General features: G+C 41.4%; 1 protein-coding gene across 1 annotated transcript in view; it reads right to left on the reverse strand.

The window, feature by feature from the left end:
* Nucleotides 1-20,513, reverse strand: part of LOC102391810 (collagen alpha-4(VI) chain) — a 152,227-nt gene that overhangs the window by 92,560 nt on the left and 39,154 nt on the right. The window contains 5 exon segments of the mRNA XM_045166790.1: nucleotides 7,487-7,540; nucleotides 10,756-10,848; nucleotides 10,991-11,136; nucleotides 15,681-15,759; nucleotides 16,730-17,064. Of these exon segments, the coding sequence (XP_045022725.1) occupies nucleotides 7,487-7,540; nucleotides 10,756-10,848; nucleotides 10,991-11,136; nucleotides 15,681-15,759; nucleotides 16,730-17,064 (707 nt within the window).

A 20,513-nucleotide genomic window follows, 5' to 3' on the forward strand; every position in this document is an offset into this window, starting at 1 on the left:
CAGTAAAAGGGAACATGGGAACATGAGAGGTACTCTGGGTCTGGAATGAAAGGACCTGGGTTTAGGCCCTAGTGTAATAGAGAAGGAACTTTGTATTCTGTTACCAGTATAGGGCTTTCCAGGTGGCATTAGTGGTAAAGAACCTGCCTGCCAATTCAGGAGACAGCAGAGATGCAGGTTTGATCCCTGGGTCTGGAAGATCCCCTGGAGGAGGGAAAGGCAGCCCACTTAGCATTCTTGCCTGGAGACTCCCATGGCAGAGGAGCCCAGCGAGTGGGCTACAGTCCATAAGGCTGCAGAGTCAGGCCTGAATGAAGTGGCTTAACACACACCCCCATGCACTCAAGTAAGTCACTAAAGGATGTCGCCCATAAATTGGACATAGCGGCCTCTCTCAGGGAACCCTACCTCCCATGCCTGTGTGTGCATGCTTAGCCGCGTCTGACTCTGCAATCCCATTGACTGTACCCCACCAGGCTCCTCTGTCCCTGGGATTTCCCAGGCAAGAATACTGGAGGGGGCTTGCCACTTCCTCCTCCAGGGGTCTTTCCAACCCAGGGATCTAACCCAGGTCTCCTGTGTCTCCTGCACAAACCACAAGTGTCAGATTTTTTTCCCCTTCTCTCTACAAAACTAAAAGGAGGTTTCTTTTAAATCCTGGGCTGTCATGATGATACCTGGTTCCGCCTAAACTTTTCTCAAACCTTTAGCTAACGAATGCGTTTTTCTTATGGAAATGTTCTTCTTAAGCTATGTTAATGAACTATGTATTTGCCTTGGAATCTGCTTTTCTTCAAGTAGGTTCTGCCTAAGACCCAAAGCTTGAACGGATAATGGCTCAACAAACCTTCACGACCCAGATAATTACCATGGTGTGATCACTCACCTAGAGCCAGACATCCTGGAATGTGAAGTCAAGTGGGCCTTAGAAAGCATCACTACGAACAAAGCTAGTGGAGGTGATGGAATTCCAGTTGAGCTATTCCAAATCCTGAAAGATGATGCTGTGAAAGTGCTGCACTCAATATGCCAGCACATTTGGAAAACTCAGCAGTGGCCACAGGACTGGAAAAAGTCAGTTTTCATTCCAATCCCAAAGAAAGGCAATGCCAAACAATGCTCAAACTACCGCACAATTGCACTCATCTCACACGCTAGTAAAGTAATGCTCAAAATTCTCCAAGCCAGGCTTCAGCAATACGTGAACCATGAATTTCCTGATGTTCAAGCTGGTTTTAGAAAAGGCAGAGGAACCAGAGATCAAATTGCCAACATCTGCTGGATCATCAAAAAAGCAAGAGAGTCCCAGAAAAACATCTATTTCTGCTTTATTGACTATGCCAAAGCCTTCGACTGTGTGGATCACAATAAACTGTGGAAAATTCTGAAAGAGATGGGAATACCAGACCACTTGACCTGCCTCTAGAGAAATCTGTATGCAGGTCAGGAAGCAACAGTTAGAACTGGACATGGAACAACAGACTGGTTCCAAATAGGAAAAGGAGTACATCAGGGCTGTATATTGTCACCCTGCTTATTTAACTTATATGCAGAGTACATCATGAGAAACACTGGGCTGGAAGAAGCACAAGCTGGAATCAAGATTTCTGGGAGAAATATCAATAACCTCAGATATGCAGATGACACCACCCTTATGGCAGAAAATGAAGAGGAACTAAAAAGCCTCTTGATGAAAGTGAAAGAGGAGAGTGAAAAAGTTGGCTTAAAGCTCAACATTCAGAAAACAAAGATCACGGCATCTGGTCCCATCACTTCATGGGAAATAGATGGGGAAACAGTGGAAAGAGTGTCAGACTTTATTTTTTTGGGATCCAAAATCACTGCAGATGGTGACTGCAGCCATGAAATTTAAAGACGCTTACTCCTTGGAAGAAAAGTTATGACCAACCTAGATAGCATATTGAAAAGCAGAGACATTACTTTGCCAACAAAGGTCCATCTAGTCAAGGCTATGGTTTTTCCGGTGGTCATGTATGGATGTGAGAGTTGGACTGTGAAGAAAGCTGAGCACCGAAGAATGGATGCTTTTGAAGTGTGGTGCTGGAGAAGACTCTTGAGAGTCCCTTGGACTGCAAGGAGATCCAACCAGTCCATTCTAAAGGAGATCAGCCCTGGGATTTCTTTGGAAGGATGATGCTAAAGCTGAAACTCCAGTACTTTGGCCACCTCCTGCAAAGAGTTGACTCATTGGAAAAGACCCTGATGCTGGGAGGGATTGGGGGCAGGAGTAGAAAGGGATGACAGAGGATGAGATGGCTGGATGGCATCACTGACTCGATGGATGTGAGTTTGAGTGAACTCTGGGAGTTGGTGATGGACAGGGAGGCCTGGTGTGCTGCGATTCATGTGGTCGCAAAAAGTCGGACACGACTGAGCAACTGAACTGAACTGAACTGAACTGATCATTGTCCCATTGTATATTCTTGCCTCCTTTGTCAAAAATAAGGTACCCATAGGTATGTAGGTTTATCTCTGGGCTTTCTATCTTGTTCCAATGGTCTATATTTCTGTTTTTAAGACAGTATACTGTCTTGTAGATTTGTAGTATAGTCTGAAGTCAAGAAGGTTGATTCCTCCAGTTCTATTCTTCTTTCTCAAGATTGCTTTGGGTATTCAAGGTCTTAAGTGTTTCCATATGAACTGTGAGATTTTTTTTTGGTTCTAGTTCTGTGAAAAATGCCATTGGTAATTTGATAGGGAACACATTGAATATGTAGATTGCATTTGGTAGTATAATCATTTTCATGATATTGATTCTTCCAACCCAGGAACATAGAGTATCTCTCCATCTGTTTGTGTCATTTTTTATTTCTTTCATCAATGTCTTATAGTTTTCTGTGTACAGCTCTTTTGTCTCCTCAGGTGGGTTTATTCCTAGATATTTTATTCTTCTTGTTGCAATGGTGAATGGGATTGATTCCTTAATTTCTCTTTCTGATTTTTCATTGTCAGTGTATAGGAATGCAAGTGGTTTCTGTGTATTGATTTTGTATCCTGCAACTTTGCTAACTTCACTGATTAGCTCTAGCAATTTTCTGATACTATCTTCAGGGTTTTTATGTTTAGTATCATGTCATCTGCCAACAGTGAGATTTTTACTTCTTCTTTTCCAACCTGTATACATTTTATTTCTTTTTCTTCTCTGATTGCCATAGCTAGGACTTCCAAAACTATGTTGAATAATAGTGGTGAGAGTGGACGCCCTTGTCTTATTCCTGATCTTAGAGGGAATGCATCCGTTTTTCACCATTAAGAATAATATTTGCTGTGAGTTTAACACAAATGGCCTTTACTATGCTGAGGAAGTTTCCTTCTATGCCCATTTTTTGAAGAGTTTTTATCATAAATGGGTACTGGATTTGTCAAAGGCTTTTTCTGCATCTATAGAGACTATCATATGGCTTTTATCTTTCAGTTTGTTAATATGATGTATCACACTGATTGCTTGGCATATACTGAAGAATCCTTGCATAACTGGCATAAACCAACTTGATCATGGTGTATGATCTTTTTAATGTGTTGTTGAACTCTGTTGTGAGATTTTGTTGAGGATTTTTGCATCTATGTTCATCAGTGATATTGGCCTGTAATTTTTTTTTTATGTGTTGTCTTTGTCTGATTTTGGTATCAAGGTGATGGTGGTCTCATATGAGGCCAATGAGTTTGGAAGTGTTCCTTCCTCTGCAATTTTTTAAAAGAGTTTTAGAAGAATAGGCATTAGCTCTTCTCTAACTGTTTGACAGGATTCACCTGTGAAACCACCTGGTCCTGGGCTTTTGTGTTTTGGGAGATTTTTTATCACAGTTTCGATTTCAGTGCTTGTGATTGGTGTCTTCATAATTTCTATTTTGTCCTGATTCAATCTTGGAAGATTACACTTTTCTAAGAATCTGTCCTTTTCTTCCAGGTTGTCCATCTTATTGGCATGTAGTTGCTCTTATGATTTATTTCTGCATTGTCTGTTGTAACCTCTCCTTTTTCATTTCTAATTTTGTTGATTTGATTCTTCTCTCTTTTTTTCTTGATCAGTCTAGCTAAAGCTTTGTCAATTTTGTTTATCTTCTCAAAGATAACTCTTCTTAATATCATCTGCTTTTGTTAGCTCCATGCCACTTCTGTCCTTTATTGTGCCCCTCTTTGCATGAAATGTTCCCTTGGTCTCTCTAATTTTCTTCAAAATCCCTAAATCTCATTACAGGTAAATTTTGAAAATATACAGTATCCACGAGTCTGGCAGACTTTATTTTCCAAAGATGGCCACAAGGAAAGCTCCACACTCCTCTGCTCTGTGGCCCTTCACCCCCACATCAAGAGGAGGAGTCTAATCCCCCAACCCCATCTGGAATCTGGTCTGGATTTAGTGACACCCTCGCAACCAACAGAACGTGGCCAGCAAGCTTCAGCCCTGGCTGTTGCATGGCCCCTCCCTGTGAGACTCTGCAGCCTTGCCACTCCACCTCAGCCTGCCCTTCTGCCTCCCAGCCCCTGCAGGGATGGAGAGGAAGCCACCTCAGCATCGGTCCTCCAGCCCCAGGCTTGAGGACAGGCAGCAAGTGAACGAGGGGCAGAGGGAAGCGGAGGAGACCACAGAAACCCAGCAAACAGCAGGAAACAGTTCCTTTTTCAGTTTCCCCACCCAGCATCCCAGAGGGTGACTGCTGTTTTGTACCACCATGGGTGTTCTTGCTGTTGTTGTTGGGGTTGGGGGCAGGGGGAAATAGATATCTGAAACAGTTGGCTACTTGTCTTCCTGTAATAGGGAAGAACAAATCTGACTCCACGTTGGATGGGTTTCTTTTACTTTAATTGTAACCAAGCAGGACCCTACTGGGGATGGATCCCTCCTCCATACCCTCTGTTGTAGCTCCTCTCTACAGTACCTAGATAATGGTATTTGATCATATTTACCGAGTTCTTAAGATGCTAAAACCACCACCAAATGGAAGAAATTAACTACTAGATGATCATGAGCACGTAGCCCCCAGACCCACTGGTGCCTAAGGATTGATATTGTTAACCTAACAGCCCTGTTACCTCACTATCAGCCAATCAGAGAATTGTGCAAGAACTGATCACACAGCTGGGATGACCCTCCCCCATCTAGCCTTTTAAACCACTTCGCTGAAACACACCCCCTCAGAGAGTTCAGGTTTGGGGGCACCATCTGCCCATTCTTCCTGCTTAACCTGAAATGAACCTTTCTGTGCTCCAACTTCAATGCAGTGTTTGGCCTTGCTATGCATGGGCACACAGACTTGGGTTCAGTAACATAACCTTTACATTCTGTGGCTTTTGCTGCAAGTTAATCACCAAAGGGATGTTGCCTACAGCTTAAAGTACACGTAATGGCCCATCTCAGTTAACCCTGCCTCCCGTTCCTGTGTTAAGCCAAAATACCTTTGTTTAGTTCAAAGGAAACATCCTGACCAGGCCCACCCATGAATGGATGCAGGAAAGAAAAAATTAACACGACCCCTCCAGTCTGGCTTGCAACAGTGTACACCTCTTTTCCTTCACCTCATCACTTGCCTCTTTCCGCTCCATAAAAAGAAACGGCATTCAAACCTGGGCAAGATGGTTCTGTGGGACATTAATTCACTCTCTCAGTCTGCTGGCTTTCCAAATAAAAGTTGCTGTCTCTTGACCAAACACCTGTCTCTCAGTGGATTGACCTATCTTGAGATGAGCAGTAGGAACTTGGATTCGGAAAGACTTGTACACTTTGAACTTACAAATTCTGGACACATTCTGAAACCTGTCCACCTGCAAGTGGTGCTTCTGCTGTTAAGCAGAAGTCTGACCTTAAGTCCAGTCTGACCTGCTTTGCAGGGAAGCAACTTTAAAAGCCATTCAGAGAACTTCATGGTTAGAAGTCACCTCTCTAGGGAGAAATGGAAAGAAGACAAGCGCTGCTGAGCTATGTTGTCACATGGTGGCTACTGATTGCTTGAAGCATGTCTGGTCCATTTGAGATGTGATCTAAGAACAAAATACACACTGGATTTCAAAGGCAGCATATTTTCTAAAGTAAGCTATCTCAACTTTTATATTAATTACATGCTGATTACACTTAGGGTTTATTGAGTTAAATGTTACTAAAATTAATTTCACCTTTTTTTTTAAGCTTTCTTTAAGGCAGCTACTTAAAATGTTTTAATTATATAAGACTATGTATATCATTCATATTATATTCCTAGCTCTGTACTAGAGGGTCTTTATAAAATATCTTGGTTTTAGGGTGTTAAGAAGACATTAGAGAATGGAGACAAAATCATCACCCGTCCTAGACAGAGGCAGGCTTGAAGACGGTATTTGTTTGAAATTAGTATCAATGGCCCTAACGGGTTGGTCAGATCTTAAGTTATTCTCTTAAGCTTGACCAGGCTCACTGAACCACAAGCCAAACAGAAAAAAAATAAATAACACTTACATGACCTCTTAAAACATCATAAAAATAGGAAGTAATATTATCACTACTGCTAAGTAAAATAACAAAAGTTCACAATTCACATTTCTGAATGTATTTCTAACATCTGAGACCACGCTTGCCAAGACAAAATATAAAGCAAAGTTGAGCAATTCTCCCACAAACGTAATTAAAGAAATAGATCCACTTACATAGGCCTCAGCATTTTTCTTTACTTTCTGCTTACTTTCCAAGTTCAAGCATTCTAAATGTTCAGAATAATAAAGCGACATGCTATTCTAGGTGGAGTGATTAGAACATAAACACCTGTGTACACACGCAGTATGAAAAGTTTGGTCCTGGGACCCCTCAGGTCCCCAAGACCTTTTGAGAAAGGGTACTCACAAAGCTAAAACTGTTTTCCCAACTACACTAAAATATTATGCTTTCCTTTTTCACTCATGTTCTCTCCCAAGTATACAGCAGAGCTTTTAAGAAGTCCACAACCAAGCAACATCATAACAGACTTGGTACAAAAGCCGTTATAGTGGCACAGTTGCTGTCTAATAAATTGGACATTAAAGACATTTAAAACTACAAAAAACAACGCAGTCACTAAAGTATTTTATTTTGGAAAATATAGGGTTTTTTCATAAAGGAATGTGTCATTTCTGCAATGGGTTTATTTTTGTTATTTTGAAATAAAATGAATAACTTTTAATCATTTCAGTCTTAACTTCTAATGTGGTAAACTCCAGTCCCCAAGCTGACAATTCTGTCCACATTGTTATCCATGGTAATGCACATTGTTATCCATGGTAATCACATGTTGGCGAACTTTTCCTCACCCTACGATGCATCCAGGGTTATATGCAAACCATCAGTGGGCAACTATAACTCCATCACCTTTTTAACTAGTCAGGACAGAACCTGAGTGATCTTATTATAAGAATGGCTTTGGTTCTCTTTAATTTATTACTTAAGTGCAATTAAGTATGAGTAATATTTGACCCCTTTTACCATATTCTTTTAAGGAGAAAAATAAGATTCAGTACTTACAAGACTACCTTCTTCACCAGGGTAACCAGGTAACCCATCAGAACCCCTCTCTCCCTGAGGAAAAAAGAAGTCAAAACAAATAACATGACTTCAAATCCTTCATTTCTCAAATCTACATGAAATAAAAATTGTTACTGATAGACACCCTTGTCTCACTGAGTTGACATTTTATTGATAATCTACTAAATATCAAGCATAATGCACAGAGACATATAGAAACAAATACTTTTGGCCTGTCTTACAGTGAAACAGTTAGAACTGGACATGGAACAACAGACTGGTTCCAAATAGGGAGAGGAGCATGTCAAGGCTGTATATTGTCACCCTGCTTATTTAACTTATATGCAGAGTACATCATGAGAAACGTTGCACTGGATGAAGCACAAGCTGGAATCAAGATTGCCAGGAGAAATATCAATAACCTCAAGATATGCAGATGACACCACCCTTATGGCAGAAAGTGAAGAGGAACTCAAAAGCCTCTTGATGAAAGTGAAAGTGGAGAGTGAAAAAGTTGGCTTAAAGCTCAACATTCAAAAAACGAAGATCATGGCATCTGGTCCCATCACTTGATGGGAAATAGATGGGGAAACAGAGGAAACAGTGTCAGACTTTATTTTTCTGGGCTCCAAAATCACTACAGATGGTGACTGCAGCCATGAAATTCAAAGATGCTTACTCCTTGGAAGGAAAATTATGACCAACCTAGATAGCATATTGAAAAGCAGAGACATTACTTTGCCAACAAAGGTCCATCTAGTCAAGGCTGTGGTTTTTCCAGTGGTCATGTATAGATTTGAGAGTTGGACTTTGAAGGAAGCTGAGTGCCAAAGAATTGATGCTTTTGAAGTGTGGTGTTGGAGAAGACTCTTGAGAGTCCCTTGGACTGCAAGGAGATCCAACCAGTCCATCCTAAAGGAGACCAGTCCTGGGTGTTCTTTGGAAGGACTGATGTTGAAGCTGAAACTCCAATACTTTGGCCACCTGATGCAAAGAACTGATTCATTGGAAAAGACCCTGATGCTGGGAAAGATTGAAGGTGGGAGGAGGAGGGGACGACAGAGGATGAGATAGTTGGATGGCATCAGCGACTCAATGGACATAAGTTTGAGTAAGCTCTAGGAGTTGGTGTTGGACAGGGAAGCCTGGTGTGCAGCACTCCATGGGGTTGCAAAGAGTTGGACACAACTGAGCAACTAAACTGAACTGAACTGAAAGTGAAAACTTGAATTGTCTTTACAGCCTGGTACATCAACCTATTTTTGTTTTTCTAAAACACCTTTTCAAGCCATTCCATCATGAAAATCCAAGCCAAAATAGGTCCAAATTAAATGTTTGAGGGAAACTTTAAAGAGCTTTGAACTGGTTTTACAAAATGTCAATAAGATTTACAGGTGTTATAGCCTTTAAAGTTTAAAGTTTTAAGTTTAAAGGTATTGAACCATAAAGAAGGTGAATGCCAAAGAATTGATGCTTTTGAACTATGGTGTTGGAGAAGACTTTTGAGAGTCCCTTGGACTGCAAGGATATCAAATCAGTGAATCCTAAAGGAAATCAATCCTGAATATTCATTGGAAGAACTGATGCTAAAGCTGAAGCTCCAATACTTTGTCCACCTGATGTGAAGAGCTGACTCATTGGAAAAGACCCTGATGCTGGGAAAGATTGAAGGCGGGAGGAGAAGGGGACAACAGAGGATGAGATAGTTGGATGGCATCACTGACTCAATGGACATGAGTTTGAACAAGCTCCAGGAGATGATGAAGAACAGGGGAGCCTGGCGTGCTACAGTCCATGTGGGTGCAGAGTCGGACACGACTGGGCAACTGAACAACAAAAGCACATATAACTTATGAGAAATGGTTGCTTATTTCTGTATGTCAACCCTTTAGTCTCTCTTTTATTTTTAGTCTTCTTAGATTTCTAAACACACAAATTATTTCCTCTCAAGGAAGTCTGGCTTACCATTTTATAGCCAGAGATGTTTATTAAGTCTAAAAGACAGTAAACAAAATATGAGAGCCAGGGCCTATTTATAATTAACAAAGATGAAAGTAATGCTGCAGCTGCTGCTAAGTCGCTTCAGTCGTGTCTGACTCTGTGCGACCCCACAGACGGCAGCCCACCAGGCTCCCCCGTCCCTGGGATTCTCCAGGCAAGAACACTGGAGTGGGTTGCCATTTCCTTCTCCAATGCATGAAAGTGAAAAGTGAAAGCGAAGTCGCTCAGTCATGTCCGACTCTTAGCGACCCCATGGACTGCAGCCCGCCAGGCTCCTCCATCCATGGGATTTTCCAGGCAAGAGTACTGGAGTGGGGTGCCATTGCCTTCTCCAGAAAGTAATACATCCAAGCACTAACAGAGCAGAGAAATCAAGAATTCAGGATGCTTCCATCTTTGGTCTCAAAAAGAGTTGTTAAAAAAATAATCAAGAGGTTCCCAAGCTTGATTTTCTGACCTTCCAGTCCTGCATTTAAGAATAATAAGAGGGGGGGAAATCTAGCGCTAAGGCACGACTGCAATTTATTTTTCAAAAAGTAATTGTACACTGTTCAAAATTAAGATTGATCTAAGAAGTCAGTAAGAGCTCATTCCATCTCGTGGAAAACCACTTGTGAAAAGAGAATGTAAAAGCCAAAGGGTTTGATTCAACCTTCCATGTGAATTTGTGATTATCTACCCATCATGATGCTCTAGTCCTGTGAGAATGGAACCTTGTGTCCCGGGTATCTGAGAACCATTTCTAATGAGACAGTCTCCCTTACAAGTAGGAAGCAGTAATTTTCCTATCACTTAACTACAGAATTAACAGAGAGATGCAAATCAACCACCAGTAAACCAGTGACTGTATTTATCCTCAGAGGTTACTGGTATAAAATAGAATATTAGATCAGAGGGGAAGAGGCTTTGAATACCGCAAAGAAAACAGATACTGGACAAGTGACAATTTTGTGGACATGTGAAAACTTCTGTGTGGTGGTAGAACCTGTGAAAGTGCCAAATAAATGTAAGGAGACAGCAGTAGTATAGTGGATATGAGCCTTGGAGTCAAGCAGACACAGGGGTTGAAATCCTAAAATGCCTCTTTGTAACTGTGCAACTTCAGGAAAACAGTGTTCCCTCTCTGAGCCCCAATTTTATGCCTGTAAAAGAGGTCTGTTAAAAGGACAGAGTTAGAAAAGGTGTGTTAAAGACCTAACACAGGCCTCGAGTGTAATGGATACCAAGCCTCTCTCCCCTTCCCCCACACACACCCAGCAAGAACTCACCTTTCCCCCTGGGCTCCCACCATCACCTCTGTGTCCGTCCCCTCCAAAGCTCTTTGCATACCTATTGCAGCATGTCCTTTCTACAATTGTGTCCTGAAAATAAAATCCATGTCACATAATGGTTTTTTTTTTCAATGCTGTATTAGCCTACGACACATTACACACTAAAGAAACAAAATTCCCTCAAGGTTTTAGAAATACGAGCATGAAAAGAAAAAAAATAAGGAAAACTTACAAGTTGCTTCAGTAAGATGCTCGGAAGGCTGTGCAGTGTGATGCTCAGAGGTTGATTATACGCAAATCCTCTGCCAAATTCTAGCTCCTGGAGCTCCTCTAATTTATGGACGCCTTCCAGGCCAATAGTCAGGAGTCCAGAGAATCCTCCAAAAGACCAACAGGTGGGCGATTTCCTTGCATGTCTTTCAAATAGTCTGACTTGTTTTGGCCCCAGATCCCCAGATACGCATCATCATCCTATCCTTCCTATATCCTCATCTGTCTTTTTCTCAAACTGTTTTTCCTCAAATCAAAGCCAGCTCACAGCGTGCCTTCCTAAAGAATTGGTCTGATATCCCAGCAGCTAACAGGTAAACAGTTAGGACTCTAGAACTAGAAAGGTTCACTCTATAAAGGTAAACAGTTAGGAACCAGAAAGGACTCTCAGAGCCCTCGTGTAGCCCCTGTTTTTTGTTTCTGTTAACTTAAAAAATATTCGCAACCTAAAAGTTATGTTTTATTCAGTGGGAATTTTTAGAACTTCAAGTCCAGGAGATAGCATCTCAAGCAACCCCGAGAGAACTACTCCAAGCAGGCAAGGGGAGGAGCAGGGTTATTTAGAAGTTTTGCAACAAAGGGCAGGTAGTCCTGTTGCAGGGAAGAGCCAATTCTGACTCCACTTTTAGGTCTGTTTCTTTTTCTTTAACCTTTGCTTCCTGTTGCTTTTGTTCACCAAAAAGATACTGTTTATACATACGGGCCTGCCTCAGGGAACTGCCCCTCTGAGATTTGAAGGTTGCACATGGTACTTAGCTTCTTCTATCAACGCAAGCACTAACAAGTCATCTGGATTTTTCCACAAAACAGAAAACATATGGAAAAGAACGCATTTTAAATTTGACTAAAAAGTACTATAGAATTTCAGAACAATTAATAGCATTAATATTTTAAACATCAAATTGATACACAGACCCACACACATGCCCATTAGCTTTTTGCTATTGTAAACAGGCTACTGTAAAATCTTATGGTTAAAAGTTGTATACATTTTCTTAAGTATTCCTTAAAATGAATTCCCAGAAATGGAATTGCAGATTTAGCAGATAGGCAGAATTTGCAGTCCTTTGTTATATACTCCCAATTCCTTTCCAGAGAAGCTGTAACATTTTACACTTCCAGTGGCAATCTATGCATTAAATTCAGTTGAAAGCAAGTTGTCACAGAAATATTCCATTTAAGGCAATACCTACTAAGATACCCATGACATTTTCACATAACTAGAACAAATAATCCTAAATTTTATATGGAATGACAAAAAGACCCTGATTTGTCAAAGCAATCTTGAGAAAAAAAGAACAAAGCTGAAAGTACTATGCTCCCTGATTTCAGACAATACTACCAAGTTGCAGTCATCGAAACAGATACATACTGACACAAAAACAGACACATATATCAGCAGAACAGAATAAAGGCCTCAGAAATAATCCCACACACTTATGGTCAATTAATCTATGGCAAGAGAATAAAGAAAGAAAGAGAAGTTGCTCAGTCATGTCCAACTCTTCCCTACCCCATGGACTGTAGCCTATCAGGCTTTTAATCCATGGGATTTTCCAGGTAAGAGTACTAGAGTGGGTTCCCATTTCCTTCTTCAGGGGATCTTCCCAGCCCAGGGATTGAACCCAGGTCTCCTGCATTGCAGACAGACGCTTTACCATCTGAGCCACCAGGGAAGCCTAAAGAGAGGTGGACTATCTAATGGAGAAAAGACAATTTCTTTAGTAAGTGGTACTGGTAAAACTGAACGTGTAAAAGAATTAAATTTGAACATTTTCTCACACTATATACAAAAAAACTCAAAATGGATAAAAGACCTAAATAGAGAATCAGAAACCATAAAACTCCTAGAAGAAAACATAAGTAGAACACTCTTTGACATAAATTGTGGTGGTGTTTTTTTTTGGGGGGGGGGTGGTGTCTATCTCCTAAGGCAAAGGAAACAAAAGCAGAAATAAATAGGAGCTAACATGCTTTTGACGGAGAAGGTAATGGCACCCCACTCCAGTACTCTTGCCTAGAAAATCCCATGGACGGAGGAGCCTGGTAGGCTGCAGTCAATGGGGTCGCAAAGAGTCGGACACGACTGCATGATTTCACTTTTACTTTCACTTTTCACTTTTATGCATTGGAGAAGGAAATGGCAACCCACTCCAGTGTTCTTGCCTGGAGAATCCCAGGGACGGGGGAGCCTGGTGGGCTGCCGTCTATGGGGTCGCACAGAGTTGGACACGACTGAAGCGATTTAGCAGCAGCAGCAACATGCTTTTGAACTGTGGTGTTGGAGAAGACTCTTGAGAGTCCCTTGGACCGCTAGGAGGTCCAACCAGTCCATTCTGAACGAGATCAGCCCTGGGATTTCTTTGGAAGGAATGATGCTAAAGCTGAAGCTCCAGTACTTTGGCCACCTCATGCGAAGAGTTGACTCATTGGAAAAGACTCTGATGCTGGGAGGGATTGGGGGCAGGAGGAGTAGGGGACGACAGAGGATGAGATGGCTGGATGACATCACCAACTCGATGGAAGTGAGTTTGAGTGAACTCTGGGAGATGGTGATGGACAGGGAGGCCTGGTGTGCTGCAATTCATGGGGTTGCAAAGAGTCAGACACAACTGAGTGACTGAACTGAACTGAACTGAACAGCAAAAATAAAAGCCATCAACAAAATGAAAAAAAAAAAACAGCCTATAGAATTGGGAGAAGATATTTGCAAATGTTATGACCAATAAAGTGTTAATATCCAAAATTTATAAAGAGCTCACACAATTCAATATCAGAAAAGCAAACAGCCCAATTAAGAAATGGGCAGAAGACCTGCATAGACTTTTCCCCAAAACATAAGATGATCAACAGGCATATGAAAAGATATTCACATCACTAATCATCAGAGAAACGCAAATCAAAATCACAACGAGGTATGACCTCACACCTTGTCAGAATTGCTAGTATCAGAAAGTCTATAAACAACAAATGTTGTGAGGATGTGGAGACAAGGGAATCCTCCTACACTGTTGGTGGGAATGAAAGTTGTTACAGCCACTGTGGAAAACAGTGTGGAGTTTCCTCAGAAAAACTTAAATAGAACTACCATATGATCTAGCAATTCTACATTTTGGTATATATCAAAAGAAAACAAAGACACGAATTCAAAGAGATAAATTGAACCCAATGTTCATAGCACTACTACTCACAATAGCCAAGATATGGAAGCAACCTACATATTCATGGATAGATAAATGGACAAATAAGATGTGGTTATACACAGCTGACTCTTGAGTAACATGGGTTTGAACTGCATGGGCCCACCTACAATGCAAACTTTTTCAATACTTCAGTACTATAATACTACAATGATGTATAGCTATACATGTACGATAATAATGTATGGCTAGTTGAATCCATGGATTCAACTGTGGATTAAATTGTGCATACAGCAGGCCAACCATAAAGTTATATATGGATTTTCACCTGCAGGGACATTTGGCACCCCTAACCTCCAGGTTGTTCAAGGGTAAACTCTACATACAAGGGTGTATTACTCAGCCATAAAGAGTGAAATCTTGCCATTTGCAACAACATGGATGGACGTAGAGAGTATTGTACTTGGTGAAGTAAGTCAGACAGAAGACAAATACTTTATGTTATTAACTTATACGTAGAGCATAAAAAAAAAACATACAAGTGAATATAACAAAATAGAAACAGACTCATAGATACAGAGAACAAACTAGTCATTACCAGTGGGGAGTGGAGTGCAGCAAGACAGGGGTAGTGGATTAAGAAATACAAACCCCCATGTATAAAATAGGCTACAAGAATATACTGTACTGCACAGTGAATAAAGCCAATATTTTACAATAACTCTAAATGGATTGCAATCTATAAAAATATGGAATCACTATGTTTGGCACCTGAAATAAATATAATAATGTAAACCAACTATATTTAGAGTATACGGATATATGTGTACTTTGGCCACCTGATGCAAAGAAGCGACTCATTTGAAAAGACCCTGATGCTGGGAAAGATTGAAGGCGGTAGAAGGGGATGACAGAGGGTGAGATGATTGGATGGCATCACTGACTTGATGGATTTGAGTCTGAGTAAACTCTGGGAGTTGGTGATGGACAGGGAAGCTAGGCGTGCTGTAGTCCATGGGGTGCAAAGAGTTGGACACGAATGAGCGACTGAACTGACTGACATGTACATGTATATTGTGCAGCAGCCCCTGGAGATGACTAAAGAGAAAGACTCAGGGAGACAGCGGTAGGAAAGGCAGGAGAAGAAATAAGGCCCAGGATGATTTTAGTTTAGGAAGAAAAGAGACCTATGGCTCCCAGAGAGCCTAGAAGAACAGAGACCCCCCCACTCCACAAGAGGCAGGAGCTGCCCCTGTGACCCTCCAAAGCAGACTCCAGGCTGGTAATTGGTCAGTCCTGTCTCACTCAGAGCGACCCTTAGTAAGTACTGAGAATGTGGAGTCTGGGGTCTCTCAGCCCTGAATAGCCCCCAGTTCATATGAAGAGGGAGACTGCGTGTCAACTTCAAGGGCACTGAGGTCCCACGACCTGGGGTCAGCGTCTGGAAATCTGCAAGACTGTGTCAGCCCTGTCGGGGGAACAAGGCCCCACAGGGCAACGCCCTGCACTTACCTTTGCTGCGGAGAAGCTCAGATACTTCCTTCAGTTTCTCTAAATCATCATCCAGTCCATCTGTAAACACTAGCAGGACCTGTTGTTTAGGAGAGAGGAGGGAGTTGCAGAAGCAGGGAGAGAGAGAGGAGGAAGGGAGGGAATCGGGGAAAGGCAATGGAGAAGACAGATGCTGTGAGTTGGGTCTTCTGGTATACCCAGCCTTTCACCCAGTTCCCTTTGGTTTTACCCATTCATCTATTTGTGACTTTATTACACAGTCACTTATACTTCAATGTCCTCCCCTACATGCTCTCCAGCCCCCAGAAAAGAAGAATTTGAACTAGCTTAATGTATTGACTTAAAAATATATTCCAAAAACTTTTACAATATTCATCTTCATCAATGCAAAATTCCCCAAACTTTAACGCATTTTCTACAAATAAAACGTGCTGCTTCTACCCATAGAAAATTAACTTAAAAAGTGAATTCTATTTTTCAAGAAATAAACCCACTGGATACAGGATACGGGATTGAAAGAAAAATTCAATGTAACTTTCAAAGTTCGGGGATGTAATTTGCTAGTACATGTTATATGAGACGTTTTGCTCCTGTGACTCCTGTAGGTGCACAGTTCTGGGGACCCAGGAAGGGAAGTTTAACTGCTAGGAAGCTTTTAACTGTCACTAAAGGTGGTTCAAGGGGATGGTTAGAAAAATAAAGAGCCTTACTGTACATGACAATGAGTGACCATAGGAACTAATATCTTTCAAGATGTCTGGAATGAATTTGTGCCATGAAGGAATCTGGAATCACTAGCTGTGGACAACCTGAGGGCAGGGACTTTATCTTTTTATTCCTATCGGCATTCAGCAGAGCCTCCAGGGTTTGGTAAATATTAGCTGATTGAATGAAAACACGTCTCTTTTTGGTCTTTACTGAGTAAGAGAACAGAGCTCCTCTGGGTAAGCTCTCCAGTGAAGAACAATTTAGTTGGCCTCAGTCACAAAAGTGTTATCCCTCCAACTCTGCCTAATGGCTCCAAAGCAGATTTTCTTAGCATTTTTTACCTTCACATTGGCAGAAGACAGACAGATAGCACTCTCTCCCAGGGACTGCAAAAAATGCACATCCATATGGTTGCTTCTCGCAATCTGGTGAATCAAGAACTTCTGAATGGTCTCATCACTGTATTTTTCAAATCCTGAGTCAAAGATGAGCTGGCCCTTTGAGCTGGGAACCAGGTAGCGGAGCATCACGTTGGTCTGGCCTGTAACATCACAGCTAATATTGGGAAGCACAGCCAGCTCCTGCATCAGCTCTGGCAATAACCCTCGAAGCCTCTGCTGAACTTGCCTCGTGGGAGTGGAGAGATCAATTGCTACAGACAAATCTACACTGCATCCTTTGAAGGTAGAGGAGAAGGAAATCCAATTAGTCACCTATGACTGCACAACCCAGCCCAGAAGATTATCAGTCAATCTGGTCCTGCAAGGAGAATCTCCAACCAACCTACAGAAGTATAAGTGAAATAATGGTGTGATGAAAGAAATTTTCACATATTGAGATATAGGGAAATCTTCCTGGCTTACACGTGAGTTAACTTGAATTTTATCCAACTAAAATAGCCTGTTTGTAGCCAACAAACAGACATTGTACATCAGCTTCAATAACTAGAGAAAAGGACGCAAAAGTAAAGAACATCCATGTTAAAAATAAAGATTAAATGCCTCTCTTCCTGGGATGCCAAAGCTTGTTCTCCTTTGATGATAAGACACCCTTCCCAAGTGCCAAGGCCATGCTGATTTGCTGTGTACTTGCTGGACTGTTCCTTTTTTTCTAAAACTTTGAAGAAATATAGCCCTGACTTGTTTAATGTTCTTTGCTCTGACAGAATATAAAACTATACTGAAAACTATTTCTCTGGAGAAGTTTCTCAGAGTAATCTAGGAAGTGGGCTTCCAGGCTAGTCCTCAGTTTAGCTCAAAGAAAAAACAAGAAAACAAAACAGAAAAGATTTCTATTCTTATTATTGATTATTTTCAGTGACAAATTTTTGTTTTTTACTTTGGGGGATGGCTTGTTACCCAGCAAAAACTAACTGATACCTATATACTGTTTCATATAAGACCTGTTTCAAAAGAACCTCTGCACATCCTATTCCTTCCACCTGAAGTATCCTTTCCCATTCCCATCATTCTAATCTGGTTAACTCATACATATCCTTCAAGTTGAAGTTCAAAAGCCCCCTCCCTAAAGCATCTGTGATTCATGACCCCAGGTCCTCGAGTTGAGCTATTAGATGCCCCTGTATATCCCCTCTTACTGTACAAGACCTTCTCTCTCTCTGAACAAACATTCCCTCATGGTAGAGACTATGTCTTCTTACTTTCCCAGTGTCTAACACAAAGGCTCATTAAATGTTCCCCAAATGAATGAAGACAAAATATAAAACAGCCTTGAGTCTCTTTCAGCACAAGCTGTACTATTCCCGTCTGCTCTGGAAGTTTCATTCATCACCCATGCAGATACCTTGTTTCAGAGAAGCATATTAGAAAAGATCAAGACTGATTATCACTCTCAATTTTATGTTTGTCCTACCTGAAAATATTTAAGCCCTCCTAGAAGGGTGTAGCTAGAATTGGAAGGCCCACTGATCTTTCAGGTTACACCTCAGTTGAGTTCAGTCACTCAGTCATGTCTGACTCTTTGCAAACCCATGGACTGCAATATGCCAGGCCTCCCTGTCCATCACCAACTCCCAGAGTTTACTCAAACTCATGTCCATTGAGTCAGTGATCCTATCCAACCATCTCATCCTCTTTCATCCCCTTTTCCTCCTGCCTTCAATCTTTCCCAACACCAGGGTCTTTTCAAATGAGTCAGTTCTTCACATCAGGTAGCCAAAGTATTGGAGTTTCAGCTTTAGAACAGTTCTTCCAATGAATATTCAGGACCAATTTCTTTTAGGATGGACTGGTTGGATCTCCTTGCAGTCCAAGGGGCTCTCAAGAGTCTTCTCCAACCCCACAGTTCAAAAGCATCAATTCTTTAGCACTCAGCTTTCTTTATAGTCCAACTTTCACATTGTACATGACTACTGGAAAAACCACAGTTTTGGCTACACCTACCCATTCCTAACAAGACCATCTACAAAATTTCACTAAGGAGGAAAAGTTAATGGTTACAAACGCATTTGGATTAGAATTTGGGTGCAAACTTCAAAATGTAATTTCTCAACCCCAAAAGGACTGCTACTTATTAACTATTTCTTGACAACAAGCATGATATTGGATTGTCAAAGCCAGACAGGACATGAAGACAAACGTTCTCTCTTCAGATCAGCATAGACTGCAGTATTTGGCCCAGAATCAGAAAACAAAACTGCAAATTAGGGGAGAAGGAAGTTCCAAGGGAAATAAATAAACACTGGACCCTTCACCAGTTAACATAGTCATCAACAGTGGCTGAAGTTTCTCAGGGACCTGCGACCCAGGGCTCACTCATGAGTTTCAATCCCCTAAGTGCCACATTCTGTGCGAGCTGTCCAGATGTCTTTCTGGAATTGAAAAGACAGAATGTGCCTTACTCCCATCCTTCCATATAAAACATCTTGGCTTTGTTTTGATTTTTAAGTCTCTAATTGAAGTTTGCCATAAAGAGTTTTCACAGATGTAAATCCCATTTCTATATCAGATCTGAATTCAGAAAAAAAAAAAATTCTGAGTATGGTATATTATTCTGACATTTCTAATTTACATTTTCCCCAGAAGCATTTTCAGTGGGTTTACCCTGTAATGCAAGGAGCACTTTCTTTCCCTGTTAACAAAGAGGGTTGACTCTCACCAGATAACCTCTAAAGTTTGTCTGATTCAGCTTTATAATTCTAGAATCAGTTAGGTTTAGCCATTATTAAAGTACCAGCTAACACAGAACTGGAGATAACTACAAATCCTAATTTATTAAATGGCTCAAAATGACCTGAGAAGACAAGCTGGAATCCTGTACCTCTGCTCTTCTCCAGGATAATCACAGACAATAAAAATGAAACAGAACAAACAACAGCAAAAATAAATAGGACTTTGGTTCCTGAAGAACTGGACTGTTTAAGGACATTCCATAATCCATGCTTATTTTAAAAAGATAATTCTATACATGTACTCTTTTCAATTGATTTCTTTTCAACATTTACTTATTTGGCAAGGCCAGGTCTCAGTTGTGGCTTGAGAACTCTTAGCTGTGGGATACGGGATCTGCTTCCTGACCAGGGATCAAACCCTGGATCCCCTACACTAGGAGTATGGAGTCTTAACCACAGACCACCAGGGAAGTCCCTCAGTTTATTTCTGAATTTACCAAAGGCACTGCAAAGTAGTGATATTCTTGAGATTTGTCGATCAGTTGCTAAGTCATGTCAGACTCTGCCACTCCATGGACTATAGCATGCCAGCAGAGAAGGCAATGGCAACCCAGTCCAGTGTTCTTGACTGGAGAATCCCAGGGATGGGGGAGCCTGGTGGGCTGCCATCTATGGGGTCGCGCAGAGTCAGACACGGCTGAAGAGACTTAGCAGCAGCAGCAGCAGCATAGAATGTCAGACTCCCCTGTCCTTTACTGTCTCCCAGAGTTTGCTGACTCATGCCCATTGAGTCAGTGATGTTATCTAACCATCTCATCCTCTGTCATCCCCTTCTCCTTTGCCTTCCATCTTTCCCAGCATCAGGGTCTTTTCTAATGAGTCAGGTGTTCACATCAGGTGGCCAAAAAACTGGAGCTTCAGCTTCAGCATCAGTCCTTCCAATGAATATTCAGGGTTGATTTCCTTTAGGATTGATTCTTGAGATAGTAGAATCA

The sequence above is a fragment of the Bubalus bubalis genome, chromosome 1, assembly GCF_019923935.1.
Source record: "Bubalus bubalis isolate 160015118507 breed Murrah chromosome 1, NDDB_SH_1, whole genome shotgun sequence".
NCBI classification, from domain to species: Eukaryota; Metazoa; Chordata; class Mammalia; order Artiodactyla; family Bovidae; genus Bubalus; species Bubalus bubalis.